Source organism: Pan paniscus, chromosome 16, assembly GCF_029289425.2.
Source record: "Pan paniscus chromosome 16, NHGRI_mPanPan1-v2.0_pri, whole genome shotgun sequence".
NCBI classification, from domain to species: Eukaryota; Metazoa; Chordata; class Mammalia; order Primates; family Hominidae; genus Pan; species Pan paniscus.
This window is the reverse complement of record NC_073265.2, coordinates 41835805-41852522: the sequence shown is the minus strand read 5'-3', so window position 1 is coordinate 41852522 and position 16718 is coordinate 41835805. Positions and strand designations below refer to the sequence as shown.

Below are 16718 nucleotides of genomic sequence, written 5' to 3'. Positions count from 1 at the left end.
TGATAAACTGGATGAATTGACTGGGAATAGTACTAGAGTCCAGGTTCTGGAGCTAAACTGTCCAGCTTCAAAATTCAACTTTGCAACTTCCTAGCTGGGTGATCTTGGGCAAATTACTTAACCTCTCCATGCTTCATTTATCTGAAAAATAGAAGTAATAGTCCTCACCTTCTAGAGCTGTTCTGAGGATTAAATCAGTTGACGTGTAGAAGGTACTTAGAACTGACAGTGATAAGTTACCAAATGTCGGCTGTCATTTTATATGTTCCAAATGGTCACTTTAGAGAAACTTTTCTGAATGGTCTTAAAATACCAGTTTAATAAAGTTTACTCCCAAGGCTTCTTCCTTTCCTGATAAGCCTTCCTGAAGCTGGAAAAGAGCATTCTTCATCATACCCTTCAAAGCTATTCATAATCTGGCTCCAGTCCTTCTTTTTGCATACTTTTCTCTACATGAGATCTCTGCTCAAATTGCACCTTCTCTCTTCCCATTCCATGCTGCATGGTTCTGTTTGTTTTTAAAATTCTTTGAATTGTAAAGGTTTCAAAACTAGGAACTATGTGCATATGACTCTGTGTCCTATTACCTGAGGTATAATAGGCACTTGAAATATTTGTGGCTTGATTGGCAGAGATAAGAGCAACTTTTTGTACAACAAATTGTACAACAAATTGAATAGTTTGTGCACTTTTGTGTATGAATGTTCAACTTGTATAGCAAGTTAACAGTTTTTAAAATTAACTGTTAAAAAACTAAGAGCACTCATGAGAAATATTTAAATTACCATAACTACATGAAAAAAATCTACAGATTAGATTGTTTGAAACTGTAATAACCAGAATACCACACTCCACATATTGCAAATCAGGCTTTGTGCCGCTGCTGGATAATAGCATTTCTTCCTTAGAAGTTGTTATTACTATATAGTAAAAGCACAGAGGACCCCATGACTATGAATTTTCATGTCACAGAATTAGTGCTATGAGACTAAGGAACTAGTAAAGGCAGGGGGAGAGAAAGAGAAACATGCAGTTGGATCTGTATCTTTTTCTAATATGTAAATAATAGCAATAGAACATCTTAGCTAAATATATGACATAAGACATTTTAACCTTTTAGCTATTAGTGATGATTTGTTTGCAAAAACTATTGTACTTAACATCCAAAAATATTAATTTTTTTTTTTAAGACAAAGTCTTGCTCTGTTCCCCAGGCTAGAGTGCAATGGGGTGATCTTGGCTCACCGCAACCTCCACCTCCCGTGTTCAAGAGATTCTCCTGCCTCAGCCTCCCGAGTAGCTGAGATTACAGGCATGCGCCACTGCACCCAGCTGATTTTTTGTATTTTTGGTAGAGACTGGGTTTCACCATGTTGGTAAGGCTGGTCTCAAATTCCCGACCTCAGGTGATCTGCCCACCTCGGCCTCCCGAAGTGCTGGGATTACAGGCATGAGCCACCACGCCTGGCCCAAAAATATAATTATTATAGGCTATAAAGTTAACAATAGATATCTCTGAATAATGAGTTGTTTTTGTCTTACTCTCTGAATTTTATAAATTTCTCAGAAAATGTGTCACTTTTTAATTAGAAAAGTAAGCTACCACCCCTGACCCAAAAATATAATTATTATAGGCCAGGTTCAGTGGCTCATGCCTGTAATCCCAGCACTTTGGGAGGCCGAGATGGGCGGATCACCGGAGGTCGGGAGTTCGAGACTAGCCTGACCAACATGGCGAAACCCCTTCTCTGCTAAAAATACAAAAATTAGCCATGCGTGGTGGCACATGCCTGTAATCCCAGCTACTTGGGAGGCTGAGGCAGGAGAATCTCTTGAACCCAGGAGGCGGAAGTTGCGGTGAGCCGAGATTGCGCCGTTGCACTCCAGCCTGGACAAAAAGAATGAAACTGTCTCAAAAATAATAGTAATTATTATTATTAATTATATTACAATTATAATTAATATACCAGTTCAACTAGAATTTGGAATTATCCATCATCTCCTCACTTCTGTAGTTTGTGAATCAAAAGTTTAGTATATTTTGATTCTCATTTTTATTATTTTCACTCTATGTTAAATGAATAATGTGTAATGTGACATTAGTTATTTTAGGCAGACCAGATGAGTGCTTATTAAGAGTGCATTAAATTGAGGACCCTTTGCCCCTTTTTTATATCAGATACTCTGGATGAATATTTTGAATACGATGCAGAGGAGTTCTTGGTCTCTTTGGCCTTGCTGATAACAGAAGGACGAACACCTGAATATTCTGTAAAAGGTCGAACAGAAAGCTTTCATTGCCCTCCAGCACAGTCTTGTTACCCAGTAACTACCAAACATGAATGTAGTGACAAGCTGGCCCAGGTGAGAATCTTGTGTTGAATGCTTTGTATCTTTTATATAAACTAGTTTATGTTCATCATCACCTTTATTTTATTACAGTTATAATTATCATATTTCAATGTAAAATTGATCATAATCATAAAGGGAAAAAATCCAAATCCTGGACCATAGCTAATAACCTTGGCTCTCAAATAAGGCTCTTGAAGGCATTGCAGGTAGCTCTGCTGATCAGTGGGGAGGTGGGCACCCAATTTCATACCTGCTGTCTCATAAGCTAGATTTAAGACTATCTCTGCTGTTGGATTTTACTTTATTTATTTATTTATTTGAGACGGAGTCTCGCTCTGTTGCCCAGGCTGGAGTGCAGTGGCGTGATCTTGGCTCACTGCAACCTCCACCTCCCGGGTTCAAGCAATTCTTCTGTCTGAGCCTCCTGAGTAGCTAGGACTACAGGTGCATGCCACCACACCAGGCTAATTTTTGTATTTTTAGTAGAAGCGGTGTTTCGTCATATTGGCCAGACTGGTCTTGAACTCCTGACCTCATGATCCGCCCTCCTCAGCCTCCCAAAGTGCTGGGATTACAGGCATGAGCCAGGATGCCCCGTCTGCTTTATTTTTAGAATCTCAGCCCTGGCTCATCCACTTTGTGTTGTTATTCATTTGGTAAATTGATGTTGTTATGATTATTTTCCCCGCATTAACCAATTTCCCTTTTGTATTCCTTTTTTTTTTTTAAATGGGAAGATATTTTTTGTTAATGTTTTTGTGTAACATTGTTCAAAATATTTTGGTGTAGTAGCATATAATTTGCTTTAAGAATTTTTCTCCCACTTATTAGTTTCTCAAATGTAATCCAAAATTTTAAACTCTAAAAATCGTGTCTATTTTGAGGCTGAGCGCAGTGGTTCACGCCTGTAATCCCAGCATTTTGGGAGGCTGAGGAGGGCACATCACAAGGTCAGGAGTTCAAGACCAGCCTGGCCAACACAGTGAAACCTCATCTCTACTAAAAATACAAAACTTCGCTGGGTGTGGTGGTGGGTGCCTGTAATCTCAGCTACTCGGAAGGCTGAGGCAGGAGATTCGCTTGAACCCAGGAGGCAGAGGTTGCAGTGAGCCAAGATGGTGCCATTACACTCCAGCCTGGGAGACAAGAGTGAGACTCCATCTCAAAAAAAAAAAAAAAAAAATCTTGTTTATGTTGAGTGTTTAATGAAAATGAGTTTTTAATATTTTGGTGTTCGGATTTAAGAAGTAATCTTTCCTGTGAAATGATGAAATTAATAAAGTAGGCAAGGCTGGGCCAACTCAGAGGCCTGTCAGACACTGGATGTAGCAGTTCTTTTTCCACAAGGTAGAGCAAAGATACACTCCTCAAGAAAATTTGCATTATAAATGTTCAATACAGCAGGGGCACTGTGGCTCATTCCTGTAATCCCAGCACTTTGTGAGGCCAAGGTGGGCAGATCACCTGAGGTTAGGAGTTTGAGATCAGCCTGGCCAACATGGAGAAGCCCTGTCTCTACTAAAAGTATAAAAATTAGTCTGGCGTGCTGGCGGGCACCTGTAATCCCAGCTACTTGAGAGGCTGAGGCAGGAGAATCGCTTGAACCTAGGAGGCAGAGGTTGCAGTGAGCCGAGATCGCACCACTGCACTCCAGCCTGGGCGACAGAGCAAGTCTCAGTCGCAAAAAAAATAAAATAAATGTTCATTACTAATCCTTGCACTCTAGAGCTCACTAGCATAGATCCGTTATTAAATGAGGAAACCTAGATAGCCAATTCTGAGCAAAGCTCTGCAATAGCTGACTCATTTCTCACACAGATGTCTACTTTACAATTATAATTTTCTATTTTAAACACAAAATTAGGTGGGTTTTTGAGACGTTTTGCTTATATTCATTTTCTCTTAAGTGCCGCCAAGCCAGACGAACTAGGTCTGAGGTCACATTGTTGTGGAAGAATAACCTTCCAATCATGGTGGAAATGATGCTACTACCAGACTGCTGCTACAGCGATGATGGGCCCACCACAGAGGGAATTGATCTAAATGATCCTGCAATTAAGCAAGATGCATTATTATTAGAAAGATGGATCTTGGAGCCAGTTCCTCGACAGTAAGTTGTTGAACGTAGTTCAAAGTTGTTCTTGGTAAATCAAGGTTTCCATTACTTCCTATAAATTATTTTAATGTATCATGTCTTTGAATTCCTCTGTGTAATAAAATTGAGATAGTATTTACATTTGGCACTAAATATGAGTAAATATAGTACTTGCATTTAGTAATTGTGACTTCAAGTGACAGCGTAAGTGTATTCCTATGCTCTTCAAAGCACAAATCCTGAGTGATAAGTTTATGGATCTCAGCTTCTGCCATTCTAAAATTCAGTCATTTTGTACTTGCCTACATTTAAATTATGCTTTGTTACTTCCTTAGAAATGGTGACCGATTTATTGAAGAGAAGACGCTTCTGTTGGCTGTCCGCTCATTTGTGTTTTTTTCTCAGTTAAGTGCATGGCTGAGTGTTTCTCATGGTGCTATTCCACGAAATATTCTCTACAGGTATGTCTAGGGCCAAAAAAAAAGGACAGTGCGTATTCAGCCACCTTGGTTAGCAACCGAATGGCATTTTACCTTTTAAATAGATTATTTCCTGCAATTCTAAATGTAAGTGGATAAAATTTACTGTGGTTTTTCAAAACAAGTTAGAGAGATTTAGATTGACTCAATATAAATTTTGTTTGTTGTATTAAATTTGGTATGAATAATATCAAGAGAACTTTTAAGCTTACTTTAGAGAACCAATGGACTTAATGCTGCTATTATAAAGTAGAAAAGTTTTCTGAGCTGCTGAATTTTTATGTTTGACTTAATTTTTGGCATCTTGGATAATGTAAACATATAGGCTGCTAAACAGCTAACTGGCTTTTTAGGCAGATGGCCATGAGATAGGGTGTCTCTTAATCACCTTGCACAATAGAATTAGCTGAATCCATTTATGTGCTAGCAATTACAAAGTCCTTTTTTCTGTTTTAACAAATATTTTTAAGTTATAATATTCTTGAGCTTTAATGCTTAAGTGATCTGGTGTTCTTAAAAAGATCATCTCTTCCAAGCATAAGCTATTATATCACTTACATTGGTTTTATCAGAATTATATGCATGGTAAAGTGGCTAAAAGTAAACCTCAGTGGTAATTAACGCAAACAAAAATAAGTGTATGACTGCTTTACATTTAAAATAATATACAATAATAAGGATCTAACCTTTATAATCCAATAATACAGTATTTTTCTGTGTGATTCTAGAATCAGTGCTGCTGATGTAGACCTACAGTGGAATTTTTCACAGACTCCAATTGAGCATGTGTTTCCTGTTCCCAATGTTTCTCACAATGTTGCCTTGAAAGTCAGTGTTCAGTCCTTGCCCAGACAATCTAATTATCCAGTTTTGACGTGCAGTATTCACACTAATATTGGCCTTTATGAGAAAAGAATTCAACAGCATAAACTTAAAACTCATCAGCACCATAACGCAAATGAAGCAGAACAATGTGGTACAAACAGTTCACAGCGTCTGTGTAGCAAACAAACCTGGACCATGGCACCTGAAAGTGTGTTACATGCAAAAAGTGGCCCAAGTCCAGAATATACTGCAGCTGTCAAAAATGTCAAACTATATCCAGGCACTGGCAGTAAATCTGACCATGGGACATCTCAAGCCAATATTCTAGGCTTTAGTGGTATAGGCGATATAAAATCACATGAAACATCAGTGAGAACTTTAAAATCATTTTCAACGGTTGATTCCAGTATCTCTAACCGCCAGAGTTTCTGGCAGTCAGCTGGTGAGACTAACCCTTTAATAGGCTCTTTAATTCAGGAGCGGCAAGAAATCATTGCAAGAATTGCCCAACATTTGATTCATTGTGATCCAAGCACTTCACATGTTTCTGGACGTCCGTTTAATACTCAAGAGTCTAGTTCACTCCATTCAAAACTTTTCCGGGTTTCACAAGAAAATGAAAACGTGGGAAAAGGTAAAGAAACTTTCTCCATGACTTTTGGTAGTCCAGAGTTTAGTTCCCCAGAAGACACCAATGAGGGGAAAATTCGACTAAAACCAGAAACTCCTCGAAGTGAAACTTGTATTTCTAATGACTTTTATTCTCATATGCCTGTTGGAGAGACTAATCCTTTGATAGGCTCTTTACTCCAGGAGCGGCAAGATGTTATTGCAAGGATTGCTCAACACTTGGAGCACATTGATCCAACAGCATCACATATCCCCCGGCAGTCATTCAACATGCATGACTCCAGTTCGGTTGCATCTAAAGTGTTTAGGAGTTCATATGAAGACAAAAATTTGTTGAAGAAAAATAAGGATGAGTCGTCAGTTTCCATTTCTCACACAAAATGTTCCTTGTTAGGAGACATCAGTGATGGGAAAAACTTAATACCTAATAAATATTTTACTTCTTTTAAAAATAATAGTAAAGAAAAGTGTTCTTTGAAACATCAAACAAGAAATCAGTGTCAGAACAATCCTAGTGAAATCATCCAAAGTACATATCAGGAGACACAGAACAAAAGTTCTAGTTTATCGACTTCCTCAATTTTGTCTCAGCACAAAGAAAATAACTTAGATTTGACAAGCAGATTCAAGGAGCAAGAAATGAGCAATGGAATTGATAAACAGTATTCAAATTGCACCACTATTGACAAACAGATTTGTACAAATAAGTATAAGGAAAAAATAATAAATGAGAACTATAATCCAAAATTCTTTGGCAATCTTCAGTCTGATGATTCCAAAAAAAATGACTCAAAAATAAAAGTTACTGTGTTGGAAATGTCTGAATATTTGAACAAATATGAAAGCATGTCCTCAAATAAAGACTCAAAAAGGCCTAAGACATGTGAGCAAAATACTCAACTTAATAGCATAGAGAATTATCTCAATAAAGATAATGAAGGTTTCAAATGTAAAAAGTCAGACCAATTAAAAAATGAACAAGATAAGCAAGAAGATCCAACTAATGAAAAATCCCAAAACTGTTCTCAGAGAAGAAGTATAAAAGACTGTTTGTCTACATGTGAGCAACCAAAAAATACAGAGGTATTGGTAAGTAACATCTAATATGTCAAATGTAAGTCTCAAATATTTGTTATGGTTTAAATTTTGTTCACAGGAGATCTAGTTATAAAGGCCCAAGGTTCCATTATCTACAGGACACACAGTCTGATAGAATAATAAACCTACAGAACTAGTATTAACATCCTTGCAAATAACCCACTCTCCTAAGAACAAATGCTAAGTAAATGGAGGAAATAAAGATCATGCTGTTTAAAAAATAGGAAGTGGTACCTTTTTAAAAAACTGTTAATAGGACAGTAATTGTTTTCATGACATGTTAGGTCTATTATTTAGTTCTTTTAGCTCTGTTCTCCCCCTGCTCCCCCATCTTAAAGGCCTCTTTTTCTTCTAGTCAGAAGCACCCAGGCCAGGCACAATGGCTCACAGCCTATAATTCCAACACTTTGGGAGGCCAAGGCAGAAGGATCACTTGAGCTCAGGAGTTGGAGACTAGCCTGGGCAACATAGTGAGACCCTGTCTCTACAAAAATAAATAAATAAATAAAAATTGGCCAGGCATGGTGGTACATGCCTGTAGGCCTAACTATTTGGGAGGCTGAGGTGGGGGAATCACTTGAGCCCAGGAGTTGAAGGTTGCAGTGAACTATGATTGTGCCACTGCATTCCAGCGTGGGCAACAGAGTGAGACCCTGTTTCAAAAAAACAGAAACAGAAAAAAACCAACCAACCAAAACAGAAGCACTCAGCTTTTTAATATTTGATTTGTAATTTCAAGAGAATGAATACTATATAATATTTATAAAATACTACTTGGATTTTGTATATTGCTTGTATATAACGTTCAGTTATATTACATATTAGGTTTCTGCAAAAGTAGTTGAAGTTTTTGCCATTGAAAGTAATGGCAAACCTCAATTACTTTTGCACCAACCTAATAGGGTACTTGGTTCTTTTTGATAACTTCACCATATGGGACAGGTAGGACAGTTATGAGGAAACTGGGACTCAAAGAGAATGACATACCAGTAGCTGTACAAAGTCCTTAGTGATTCAACTGGCACCCCCACCCCAGTCTCTTGACTCCTAATCCAGGCTCCTTTCTACTACCTCACAATAATCTAGGACAAATTTGTGGACTGTACACGTCCTTGGTTCATTCCTCTTGTTTAGAAAAAGAATTAATTCCTCCTGTTGCCCTTTTTTGTTTATTTCAGTACTTATAAACAATTCTTAGAGCAAAAACAGTCAGAAATCAAATTTGTATTAGCTTAATGTATTATTTGTTAGCAGGTCAGACCCAATATTAGCGTTGTGCCCATTGTGCTATGCCGTTGGTCAGTTAATGACTTTCAAAGTGTCTATAGGGAAACCACCAAGTTACTGGTCAAAACACCTGAGTTCTAGTCCTGGCTTCATAGTTTAGGCCTTAAGTGACCGTAAATAAGTCGTATTACTTATAAAAACCTGTTTCCTCAATTTTACAAGACTCATGATTAATCTCTTTTGCCTATCTTAGAGTGGTGATAATCAAACAATTTATAAATATTTTGTAGACCTTAATGTACTATATACATAAAAGATATTTTAAGTTATTTTCATTTCATTTGATTTCCTACCAAACCACCTTTTAATTTCTAAAAATCATTAGGCTTCACTTTCCTTTACTTTTCCAAGCAGTATCTCAATTATATGGAAATTTTCTTCTTAAGTACCTTGATCCAAGTCTAAATGACCTAAGTTTGTCTTCTTTATCACTCAAATTAGCTTTTCTGGACAGAGTTTTAAAATTTTGCCATGTTTCCAGTTTATATTTTTCTTCAGAAGATCTCGCTCTAATATGGGGTGTAATCAAATGGTAGTTTCCAATTTTCTAAAAGTATAATTGTCACAAAAACCTACACTGGCCTTAAGAATGTTCGGTTCTTATGATCTTTTCTGTTATCTAATAGGGAGGCTTGAATCTGGCCATGATATTTTTCAAGCCCACTAAGGTTCATTTTTTTCATGTACCTGTTTTAAATGTAATAAACAATTTACTGTGTGCCCCTTCTGAATATTTTACACATGTTGGCTTACTTAATCCCTCTCACTTTGATATGAAGGTAGGTGCTTTTACTAACTCCAGTTGACAAATGAGGACCTTGAGCTAGGGAAACTATATAACTTGCCAGGGTCACAAAGCTAATAAATGGTAGAGCCAAGACCCAGAATAGTCTTTTATAATTTTTATTCATGTAATTTTTATGAATTTCTGATCTTTGGGTATAAACTTCTCCAATCCTTAAGAATTAGCCTGTTTCTTGTATCACGTCAAAAACATAGTGCTGTGACTGCATTATATATAATTTTTAATTTACAGTGTTTCTTATATTTCTGTATCATGTTCCACCAAATTATATCATCTGAAAATGGTTCTTAATATTGACATAGTTTTATATTTTACAATATTGTATGAATTTTTCCTGTGAGTACAGTAGTCGCCCCTTATCCACGGTTTCCTTTCCATGGTTTCAGTTACTCATGGTCAACCAGGTCACAAAATAGGTGAGTACAGTACAATAAGATACTTTGAAAGAGAGAAAGACTACATTCACATAACTTTTATTATGGCATATTATTATAATTGTATTTTATTATTATCATTAATCTCTTATTGTACCTAATTTATAAATTAAACTTTAGGATAGGTATGTATAGGAAAAAATATATATATTGTTTTGTACTACACGTGATTTCAGGCATCCACTGGGGTTCATGGAATATATCCCCTGAGAATAAGAGGGGACTACCATAGTAGTTTTTTCACAAATTGAAATAATCAGGTATTAGTTTGCTAGATGATAAGTTCTGAACAAATATGACCATATAAAGCATTTACATTTGGACATGTTTTCTTTAGAACTTAATTTATTCAGCATACTACAGTAACCATTTTAGACATTGTTTTCCAATTGGTATATATATATAGTGTGTAAACATAAGATGTAGATACACAGTTTGAGCATCCCAAATTTGAAATGTTCGAAAATCCCAAACTTTTTGATTGCTGACAAGGTGCTCAAAGGAAATTTTCATCGGAATGTTTCAGATTTGGGATTTTTGCATTTGGGGTGATTAACCAGTAAAGTATATATGATGCAAATACTCCAAAATCAGAAAAAAAAATCCAAACTTCTAAACACTTCTAGTCCCCAAGTATTTTGGATAAGGGATATCCCACCTGTATATCACCAACTTCACCAGCAATACCTCAGAATGTATTAGGAATGAGTTTAAAAACAAAAACACTGTCCAAGTTCTTTAAATGGTATTTAAATATTACAATTAACATCTAATTATTTTCCTAACAGAGGACTACACTGAAACATTCAAATGTGTGGCGAAAACATAATTTTCATTCCTTGGATGGAACTTCAACCAGAGCCTTTCATCCTCAAACTGGATTGCCTCTTCTTTCAAGCCCTGTAAGCATTTTTTTTCTTATCTCATGCTTAGAACTTACATACATCTGAAAGGTTTACAAATAATTTCATTCAAATTTTAATTGAAAAAAATTTAAATGTCTTTAAATTTCCAGTTAGGAAACATTTTATTTTTTGATAACACATTTTACAGCTATGTGATAATACAGGAAAAGACAAAAATGTGAATAAAAATGAAATTTATTAGTTATAAAATTTATCTGAAATTCTTTTGCCTCAAATTGTAACTGTTACTAGATGTGAAAAAAACAAAAACCATCAAGTGGATTTGTATCTTACTGATACCACTAACTGGGTCATCTGCAAGTTAAAACTGTTGCTGTTTTTGATTTGGAATCCCTTCACTTAATCATCTTGAGACATATAAATCTCTCCACTCCTCAATTACTAATAGATTTAGAGATCTGAGTGCAGTGGTTAAAAGCATCACTTTGGAGTCACACTGAATTCCCCCTAGTTATGCAACACAATCTCTTGGAGTCTCAGTTTCCTCATATGTAAATCAGGATGATAATGTCTACCTTAGTGTTGTGAGGATGGTTAGTATCATCCCTCTTGCATGTAAGCAGTCAGTAGTTAGTTGGTATGGCTACCATTTCAGTTAAACTTGAGGTAAGCAGTAAATTGTATAGCAGAACTAAAAATCCGTGTAATTTGCCACAAACGTATTTTTAGTTGTATGTGTTTTTTAGTAACTAAAAGAATACAGTATCTCACGTATGTTCAAAAAATAATTATTGAACAATAGATGTAGAATTTAAATGTATAACTTGGAGCTCAGTCTTCTATTTTAGAAAAGTTGAAGTCCAAACAACTTTAAAAAATTCCAAATGGATTTTGTTGTTTTTTGTATTTTTAGTAGAGACAGGGTTTCACCGTGTTAGCCAGGATGTTCTCGATCTCTTGACCTCGTGATCCGCCCGCCTCTGCCTCCCAAAGTGCTGGGATTACAGGCGTGGGCCACGGCGCCCGGCCATGTTTTTTCAAATTCTTATGGGTACATAATAGTTGTATATATTTACAGGGTACGTGTGATGTTTTGATGCAGGCATACAATGTGTAATAATCAAATCGGAGTAAATGGATTATCTATCACTTCAAGGCTTTATCATTTCTTTGTGTTAGGAACCTTCCTATTTCACTCTTATTTTTAAATATACGATAAATTATTGTTAACTTTAGTCACCCTGTTTTGCTACCAAATACTAGATCTTATTCATTGTGTCCAACAGTGTTTTTGAACCCATTAACCATTCCCACTTTATCCCTCCCTCCTCACAACTCTTCCAAGCCTCTGGCAACCATCCTTATACCCTTTATCTTCATTAGTTCAAATGTGTTTGTTAAGCTCCCCCATATGAGTGAGAACATGGAATATTTGTCTTTCTTGCCTGGCCTATTTCACTTAGCATAATGTCCTTCAGTTTCATTCATATTGTTGCAAATGACAGGATTTCATTCCTCTTATGGCTGAATAATGTTCCATTGTGTATATACTACATTTTCTTTATTCATTCGTCTATTGATGGACACTTAGGTTGCTTCCATATCTTGGTTGTTGCAAATGGTGCTGCACTAAACATTGGAGTGCAGCTATCTCTTTAATATACTAATTTCCCTTTTTTTTCCTTAAGATATATGCCCAGCAGTGGGATTGCTGGGTCATATGGTAGTTCTATTTTTAGTTTTTTGAGGAACTTCCATAGTCTTCTCCACAGTAGCTGTACTAATTTACATTCCCACTAACAGTGTATGAGGGTTTCCCTTTTGTTCCATCGTTGCCAGCATCCGTTATAGCCTGTCTTTTGGATAGAAGTCATTGTAACTGGAGTGAGACAACATCTCATTATGGTTTTAATTTGCATTTCTCTGATTAGTGGTGTTGAGCATTTTTTCATATATCTGTTGGCCATTTGCATATTGTCTTTTGAGAAACGTCTGTTCAGATTTTTTTTGTCCATTTTAAAATAAAAACTCCAAATGTTTGACCTACCTAAGAGGTGATTTAAAATGCCCAAGTGATCAGGGAAGAAATTTTCAGCGTCTTGCTGGTGTAAAAAGCACCACAGACTTCTGGTCAATATGGTAGACTAAGTCAATACAGGAAGACATTTGCCCCTTCCCCCACACAGAGATTCTGGAAGAAGTATAACTTCCAAATGCATAATGTTATGTAAGAGCAAGAAAGAAAAATTCCCAAGGTGTAACCTGGGGCAAATTTTGGTCCGCTAGGATATTTGAACCTAAAATAGCGCTAGGGTTCAGTTCCCCTGCTGAGAACAGGAATCAAGGCTGCAAGTCTGTAACAATCTTATCTGAGACCAGATTCTTCATAAAGCCAGGCACAGGGAAGACTGGCCTTCTATAAATGAGAGAGGGGGAAAATGTATCCATCTATTTACTCGGGTGGAGTAGTACATGGGAGAAAAAGCAGCACCTGAAAGAAATTGTACCTAAATCTAAGCCACACATGGTAGGGGTTCTGAATTTATACTACCTATGAGATTCAGAGATGTCTGGCTAAGAAATAGCCATAAAAACTAAATTGGAACCCATGAAATCCATCTAGTATTAGTAGGGGAAACATGAAACTATCCCACATCTATAACCCAGGGCAGTGAGGATTTATTTTTATAGCAAATACCTCTTACTGAAGATGACCTTAGAGGAAAAAAAAATTACAAAGCACCTTAAAAGAATCAGCAGGAGCAAGAAATGGGAGGATGCACATATAGGAACTCTGTTATCAGAGCAATTTGAGAGTTAAAAGTAACTGTTTAAAGTATTCTGGGAGATAGATGAAGGCAAAGATAGGGAATTCAGATGAAAGAACGTGGATTTGAACTAAATAGAAATTCTAGGTATGAAAAATGCATGAAGTGTATACACACACATGCATACACATACAGATGAATTAAACAGCAAACTAGGATCGGTTCAATAGAGATTTTGTGAGTGAGTAGACAAATATTTAGGAAGCACCTAGAATGAAGCACAAAAGGGAAGAGAAATAGTAAAATACGAAAAAGCCATAAAGAGAATGAGATGTTCAATGTAAGTCTGGTAGAAGTTTAAAAAGAAGGACTAAATAGAATAAGAAAATGCAATATTAGAAATGAAGGCAGAGAACTTTCCAGAATTGAAGACATGAGGGTTTAGATTGAAAATTTCACAATAAGTTCTTACTACAGTAAATAACATGGTACACTTGTACAAGTCTCCAAAATGTCGAGGTGGTTTAAATTTTCAGTGTCATCTGTTTCTTCAGTCACTAATTAGACCAGAGAGTCAAGTACACATATTTAATATTCTAGAAACAAAACTGTCTAACTTGTATATGATTTTACCTTTAATTAACATTTAGGTCTTTGATTTTAGGATATTTTGAGCCAGGTGGTGTTTTGCTTTAAATGTAATCTGGTATACAGTGATGGTTGAAAACCTAGGAGCATAGTACTTTTCAAATCTATTCTCTGTAAAGCATTAGGATTCCTGGAAATGTTGCAGTAGGTGGAATGGGCAAAGGGTGGGCAGTGCTGGTGGGGCCTCAGGCTCCTATCTCTATTCGGTTTTCTTTTTTTTTTTTTTTTTTTTTCCTTTTTAAGTTGGAAGTGTTTCCCACCTCCCAAAAAAATAGAGAAGTATACAAAAAAGCAAAATGTTCCTTATATTATATATTGGAATTCCATGCAGGGTTTGGTTTTGGAAAAAAATGTTTCTGCTTCTTAAAAAATCAAAACCTAGTAAAAGTGCTTTTATTTGTCATCTGTTTTTTCAACACTAATAAAATAACATAAGAACAATGTGTAATGAACAGCATGATTTTAAATAAGCTATTATAGGAGAAGTTGTAATATTTCAAAGATATGCTTAAATTTCATTTAAAAAGTGTTTTATCAATTCAAGAAAAAAATTAACAGTTTTTTTTTAAATATCACAAATGATCGTTTTGACCTTAGGTTCCTCAAAGAAAAACACAATCAGGTTGCTTTGATCTGGATTCTTCATTACTACATCTGAAAAGCTTCTCATCTAGAAGGTATTTATCTCAAAATTCATTTGTGTGTTTCAAACAGAATTTCACAAAATTCTGGTCTTTAACAATAAATAATGTTGATTCTAAACATCAGAATTGTAACAGGAATCTTATTTAGAGTATGATACCATGTACACACGCAGTTATTAAGGATGAGTGTGGAAGAAATTAAGGCAATGAGTAGCAACTATATAGTGGTCATCATAATAAACTCTTACATTGGTTTTAAGTGGTTTTATATATTTCTAGTTATTAACCTCTACTACCTTTTACTCTTTGACGGAAAAAAAAAACAACCTTGGCCATTTTTTTCTGTGTTGGCAAATAATACTCTGATTATAATCTTTAGTCACACACTTTTGCCCTTGTATTCTCATTCTTAACTGAAAATAAGATTGATATAGAAGTCTGCATTATTATTTATTTCCAGTAGATGCCACTATGTGATATGTTCTAAATTCCACCTCGAAACCTTTTAGGATGTGTGTATGTGTGTTTATAAAATATAAAATATAAAGAAAGATAAAATCTGAGAATTTAAAACTTGAAATTTTATATTTTAAAATTTGATAACATTAATTTATTATGGTAGTTTGAGTAGAGTTCAGATTTTCTTAATTTTGTACAAAAGTAAATAATATTGTGCCTTGGCTTGGTGACTCACACCTGTAGTCTCCAGCACTTTGGGAGGCTGAGGCAGGAGGATTGCCTGAAGCCAGGAGTTTGAGCTGTATGAGCTATGATGGTGCCACTGTACTCCAGCCTGGGTGACAGAGTGAGACCCTGTCTCAAGATTAAAAAAAGTATTGTGGCTAATGTGTTCTTTTGCTGATTTGTTTTTCTAATAGTCCTCGACCATGTTTAAACATTGAAGATGATCCAGATATTCATGAAAAACCATTTTTGAGTTCTAGTGCTCCACCTATAACAAGTCTTAGTCTCCTAGGAAATTTTGAGGTAATGTGCTTTGAAACTGTTCTTTAAATGAAAATTTTATACCCTAGGTTCTAGGGTGTCATTTTATGTCTTTAACTTTGGTTGTGAAAAGGAAAGAAATAATTGTCTTTTTTCAAGCCTTGAAATTACCTTTTTATTTTATTTTCACAAGAAGGGAAATCAGAATTGTTGGCAGTGACGTCTTAGAATTGGATAGATGGTAGTGGAGAAGAGAAGACCTGATGAAATCAGGTTGGATTGAGGAATCTGTTACTTAAGCCGGGAGCATAGATTTGACCACATCTTCTTACTTGGTAAAATTGGGTCTAGGACCCAGAGAAAATAGTGGTGGGCTAATAGCAGCCCCCTCATAATCAGGGAAGTTGATTTGCAAAACCAAAAGGTTCTCTGTACTTTATTTGCAACTTTTTTGTAAATCTGCAGCTATTCTAAAGTTAACAAGGTTATTTTTTTAAAATTCAAATAAAGATTTCTGATATGTTTACTCACAATATTTCTACTTGGGGTCAAGTAGAAATCATGGGTTTCAATTGTCTGTAATTAGAAATCAGCTTAACCTTAAACACGAACTTGTAATTGACATTTTTAAAGTGATTTTAACTGGTGAGTTTTTTAGGAGAAAATAATTTAAATTTTATATTTTTAAGATAAATAGTTTTACAGGAGTTGTGTTTTGATATATTAACCATTTGCTTTATAACTATTTTAATAGTGAAGCTATCTTTCAAAGTCTTAGTGGAAATGAAAAGATATTTCATGGTAAGTCTTTTCCATGTCACTTCCAAGGTATCAGTTCAGAG

The 16718-nt window shown here is 35.7% G+C and overlaps 1 protein-coding gene across 10 annotated transcripts in view; it reads left to right on the top strand.

The window, feature by feature from the left end:
* ATOSA (atos homolog A) overlaps positions 1 to 16718 on the top strand; it is a 100661-nt gene that overhangs the window by 66336 nt on the left and 17607 nt on the right. For all 10 annotated transcript variants that reach the window (XM_034938779.4, XM_034938778.4, XM_034938777.4 and 7 more), the window contains 7 exons: positions 2180 to 2364; positions 4260 to 4462; positions 4783 to 4908; positions 5655 to 7470; positions 10794 to 10907; positions 14885 to 14964; positions 15810 to 15918. In XM_034938779.4, the coding sequence (XP_034794670.1) occupies positions 2180 to 2364; positions 4260 to 4462; positions 4783 to 4908; positions 5655 to 7470; positions 10794 to 10907; positions 14885 to 14964; positions 15810 to 15918 (2633 nt within the window). The remainder of the gene's footprint in view (positions 1 to 2179; positions 2365 to 4259; positions 4463 to 4782; positions 4909 to 5654; positions 7471 to 10793; positions 10908 to 14884; positions 14965 to 15809; positions 15919 to 16718) is intronic.